The 5,000-nt window shown below is 39.7% G+C and overlaps 1 protein-coding gene across 1 annotated transcript in view; it reads right to left on the reverse strand.

Annotated features, from left to right (window-relative positions):
- Positions 1–1,148: 1,148 nt before the first annotated feature.
- Positions 1,149–5,000, reverse strand: part of BMAL2 (basic helix-loop-helix ARNT like 2) — a 28,840-nt gene continuing 24,988 nt past the window's right edge. Inside the window, exon 17 of the mRNA XM_081956703.1 lies at positions 1,149–3,423. Within this exon, the coding sequence (XP_081812829.1) occupies positions 3,302–3,423 (122 nt within the window). The 3' untranslated portion in view covers positions 1,149–3,301. The remainder of the gene's footprint in view (positions 3,424–5,000) is intronic.

The following is a 5,000-nucleotide window of genomic DNA, read 5'->3' on the forward strand; positions in this document are numbered from 1 at the left end:
CGGCTGCAGTGTCCCGGCATGACATCATCCCCTTTTGCGACCTTCTGACCAGCAAAGTCAATGGGGAAGTCAGATTCACTTAACAACCGTGTTACTAATTTAACGACTGCAGCAATTCACTTAACAAGAATGTGGCAAGAATGGTCGCAAAACGGGACAAAACACACTGATCAAATGTCTCATTTAATAATAGAAATTTTGGGCTCAATTCTGGTTCGAGGACTACCTATGCGTTCCTGGAAAATTCCTAATGAGAATAACCAGAATAATCTATTTAAATTTAATTAAATATCAATGTAATGCATTTACAGGTTCAAATTATCCTACTTCTGATGTATTGTGCAATGACCTAGTTAGGAAAGAGAAGAAGTAGAGGGACTACAACAAGGAGAATGGACTCTGTCTCTGTCTATTTGGTCATTAAAACTTGGCACCAACTTGACTGCATATAATCAATCAATCAAAGGCCACAAAATCAAATGCAATGCTTGTGGGATTTTTGGTGCTCTCTGAGCTTGATGGTTTTCTTGCAGACGTTTCATGACCCAACTAGGTAACATCATCAGTTCTAGGAGGTGCAAACACCACTCCCTTCTAGCACTGATGATGTTATCTAGTTGGGTTATGAAAAGTCTGCAAGAAAACCACCAAGCTCAGAGACCACCAAGGATGCCAAAGTCATCCCCCTCCTCCTCCTCCTCCTCCTCCTCCTCCTCCTCCTCTCCGCAAACCCCACTCCCTTCTAGCAATGATTATGTTACCTAGTTGGGTAATGAAACATCTGCAAGAAAACCACCAAGCTCAGAGAGCACCAAGGACTCCACAATTCAACCCAGAACTACAAATATTGTCTTCTATTGATAATATAATGCATCTCTCACAGCTTTTTGTGGGTGCATACTCAAAACGGGGAAAGTTACACATCCCTGCTTCACAAAGCAAGAGAACGTGCAACGATGACAATGGATCAAACCTGCAAGACACAAAGAAAGTTTTTACTTTTTTTTTGACATCTCAATCTTCAAAGCTTCAGCAGAAAAAACAATGTAATCCCGCATCTCCAGGAACTTCACACCTATTTATATTGCAATATACAGTCAAATACTCAGCTAATAGATTCCATTTTAAAGAAATGCATTGGGAGGACATTTTTGTATAAATAGTTTTAATGTTATCTATCAGTGAGCATAAATATAAAAAATATACATTTAGGAGTAGAAACTGATATTGGTGGAAAAGAAAAATTAGCGCGTTTCCAATGGATAAATTTAAGAAAAACAATAATGGAACAAATAAACATGTCATCTCTGTATGCTGCTTACAGAAATCATTATTACATGGAATAAACCAGTATCACAAACTGTTTATGGAATCTACAGTCTTTAAAAGTGGACAAATGTACATTTTCCTTTTTGACCCAAACTCTGAAATATTTGAAGCCAATACAGGTGAGCAGAACAGAAAGAGATCCAATAACAGCATTTTCCATATTTAACCTACAATATTGGGGGGGGGGGGGATCAGTTTGATTAAGAGAACAAAACAAACTCATTTAATTGTCTACAGTCGCTAGATTATGGACATATAATGTTGCATATAAAATTTTTATACCATTTTATACCAAAGAGACCCTCGTATGCAAACTTTTGCATGGAAAAAAAAAGTTTAATACTATTTTCACGAATCCACGGATTGTTAAAGTCATATTCAAGAAACGTCCTCCATAAAGCAGTAATCAGTACTTTTAAAAGTTGATATTTGTAGGTAGGTTTTCCCTGCGAGGTCACGTTTAAGTAAACTTACTACTCCATGAAATCAAATCCAGGCATTTTTAAGCGTTTCTGATGTCTAGCTTGTATTTTTAACCAATATAAACAGATGTTGGTTCTTATTTATGCGATAAAAGTAATTTTTTTTCCGGACGATCCAATACGACAAACCGAAAATGCATTTCATTGATTGTAGAAGGACATTCTAAAATGTATAAACCAGAGCTCTATGGCTGTAATCCTAAATATAATTATCAATTATATGTAATCCTAAATATAATTATCAATTATATTTAATCTCCTTAAAGTCAGTAGAACATTTGGTCCACATGGACAGAATTACAACGTAAAAGTAGCAAGTCTAATCACTGCAATGTTTTCGTAATTTTCTCCAACAGTTAAACGATTTCCATAAAGGTCGCCACACAGAACAGGTATAAAGTTCATATAGATAGTTCTCGACTTACAACAGTTCTCTTAGTGACCAGTCAAAGTTACAATGGCACTGAAAAAGGGACATGGCCAGGTTTCACACTTATGACCGTTGCAGCATCACGTAATGATCAAAATTCAGATGCTTCTCAACTGATTCATACTTATGACCGTTTCGGAGGTCCTGGGATCCCCTTTTGTGACCTTCTGAGAAGCCAACTCAATGGGGAAGCTGGATTCACTTAACAACTGGGTTACTAACTTAACAGCGGGGGTGATTCACTTAACAGCCGTGCCAAGAAAGGTCGCAAAATAGGGGCAAAACTCACTTCACAAATGTCTCACTTAACAACATACATGTTGTAGCCGTAAGTCAAGGACAATGGCAGTGAAAAAAGAGAGGCTTGTGAGTAGTCCTCGCACTTACGATGATTACCACAATTACCCCATGATCCAAATTTGGGTGCTTGCCATGGATTTCTGATGGCTGTGTGGTTGTGTAGAACATTCCCCAGCTAATTTCCAGTGAACTGAATGGGAAAGTCCAGGTTCACTTAATGACCTCGTAATTCACATAACCACTGCAAAGATTCGCTTAACAACAAATGGCAAAAAATGGTTGTGAAATCAGGCGCGACTGGCTTTGTTTCAAGGCAAGAGAAATTCTCTTCTCTGTTGCGGTCGTTAAGCTGAGCATTCCCTGTATTTTTCCTGAAGAAATATTAAGCATCGTTAATCAACAAAACAACCACCAATAAATAATGGCTCAACGGCAAAGGTATTTCAGAATATTGCTGCTCGCCATAACGTCCCTTCCAAAGATTTCGGTAAAAGGATTCCCGGGTCGAAAGCTTATTTGGAGTCTGCTTACGCACCGACAGCAAAACTGAGGTTGTGTGTGTATCTTTTAAAAAGCATTGCATCTGTTCAGCCTGGCAACCTAAGACCAATAAGGCAGAAATCTTTCGGAAACAGTAATACTGTAAATATCGTTCTTGTAAAGTAGGAATTAAAGCTCTAAGGTAGACCGATACAGTACTTGCGGGTGAGTGGTTATTCTTTTTGTGTGCATTGAAAATCTTCTTCTCGCTGGTGTAAACCTAGAGAGTCCATTGCATATCGCTGAGCTCTGTGGGGTCAGCCAATCCTCCTTCGGCTTCCAAATAATTCATGAGATCAGCCATGGCGGTTTCTTTTTCAAAATCTAACTGAGATGTGCCACCTAGGAATGAAAAAATAAATTAAAATAACATAAATCATCATCTTTTAATGACCCCATAAGCCCTTGCAGGGTAGAATTGAATATTTACTGGCCAGCTGCCATTCCTGTTGCCAATGCGGAGTTATATTCGGCAGATAGATCCCCATGGTGCCCCAAGAGAGAACAATATCTGCCTCTACCTAGGATCGAACTCACTGATTGTGCGGCGAGAGCTCCACCTCTAGGCCACCGCACCGCTCTAAATAAAATAACATAAATGCCCTTATTTTATAGCCCACAGAAAGAATCTCATGCCAAACCACACTCCGTAATTCACTGTTTTTCCTGAGAGTTTCTTTCCCCTTTTGGCACGTCAAGTAGAGATAATCCTTGACATACGACCACAATTGAGCCCCCAAATTCATGTCGCTAAGCGAGACATTTGTTGGGTGAAATTTTGCCGCATTGTACAACCTTCCTTGCCACTATTGTTCAGTGAATAGCTGTTCCATTAGTAACACAGTCATTAAATGAATCTGGCTTCCCCATTGAAAGGGGGGACTGCAAAAAAGGAGATTGCAGGGGCCGTGCGACCGTCATAAATGTGAGTCAGTCGCCAAGCGTCTGAATTTTGATCACATTATGATTGCTATCACAGCCGTCAGTGTGAAACACGGTCATAAGTCCCTCTTTTTTCACTGCTGTTGTATCTTTCGAACGTTGTATCTTTCGAGCGTAGCCTCTAATTTGACCTCCTTAATTTGGAATGGTTGTTAAGTAAATCATTCGGTCATTAAGTGAATGTAGCTCTCATTCAGCGAATGCATTGTCTGCGACGGGTGGTTTTTTTGCTGGAAACACGAATTGCCATATTTTTCAGCGTATAAGACACTCCGAAGTATAAGATGCACCTAGTATTTGGGGTGGTCCCAGCAATTTGCCTCCTTGCAACAAACAGCAAACAGCTCAGACAATATACACTGTTTGTGGTGTTACATTTCAGACTATACTTGTACAGATGCTGTTAAAATGTATGTGCTTTCTGGAAGTATACGTTATTCTCTGCTATTTAAAAGAAGATACAATAGCACTGGGCCTCTTCAGATCAAGCATTTATTTAAAAAGCTTCTTCATTTTGCTAAGCTGTCTAGAACAATAATAAAGCAGTCTTTAAAAAATAAGTCTAATCATTTGAACATTCTATAGGCATTTATAGTTATTGACTTACCTCCTTGCAACAAACAGCCTGATTAGCACAAGAAAAAAAAAATCTGCCTCCCAGCAATTTGCCTCCTGCATCAAACAGCAAGTTTCACTTTCAATTTCAGCAGGGCCCTCCCGATCATCAGCTGTTTCAGGCTGCAGGGATTGCCATAGCCTATTGCAGCCTCCGCAAGCTCCATTTTCTCCATTTGCTGCAAGGAGGTAAATTGCTGGGAGGCAGAGGCCAAAGGGTGGGGGGCGGTGGGTGGGCGGGGCTACATTCAGTGTATAAGACGCACCCAAATTTTCACCCTCTTTTAGGGGGGAAAAAGGTGTGTCTTATACTCTGAAAAATACGGTAAGCGCCAATTTCAGGCAAAACCCGCCCATAACCA

Source organism: Natrix helvetica, assembly GCF_964273705.1.
Source record: "Natrix helvetica genome assembly, chromosome: 6".
Classification (NCBI taxonomy): domain Eukaryota; kingdom Metazoa; phylum Chordata; class Lepidosauria; order Squamata; family Natricidae; genus Natrix; species Natrix helvetica.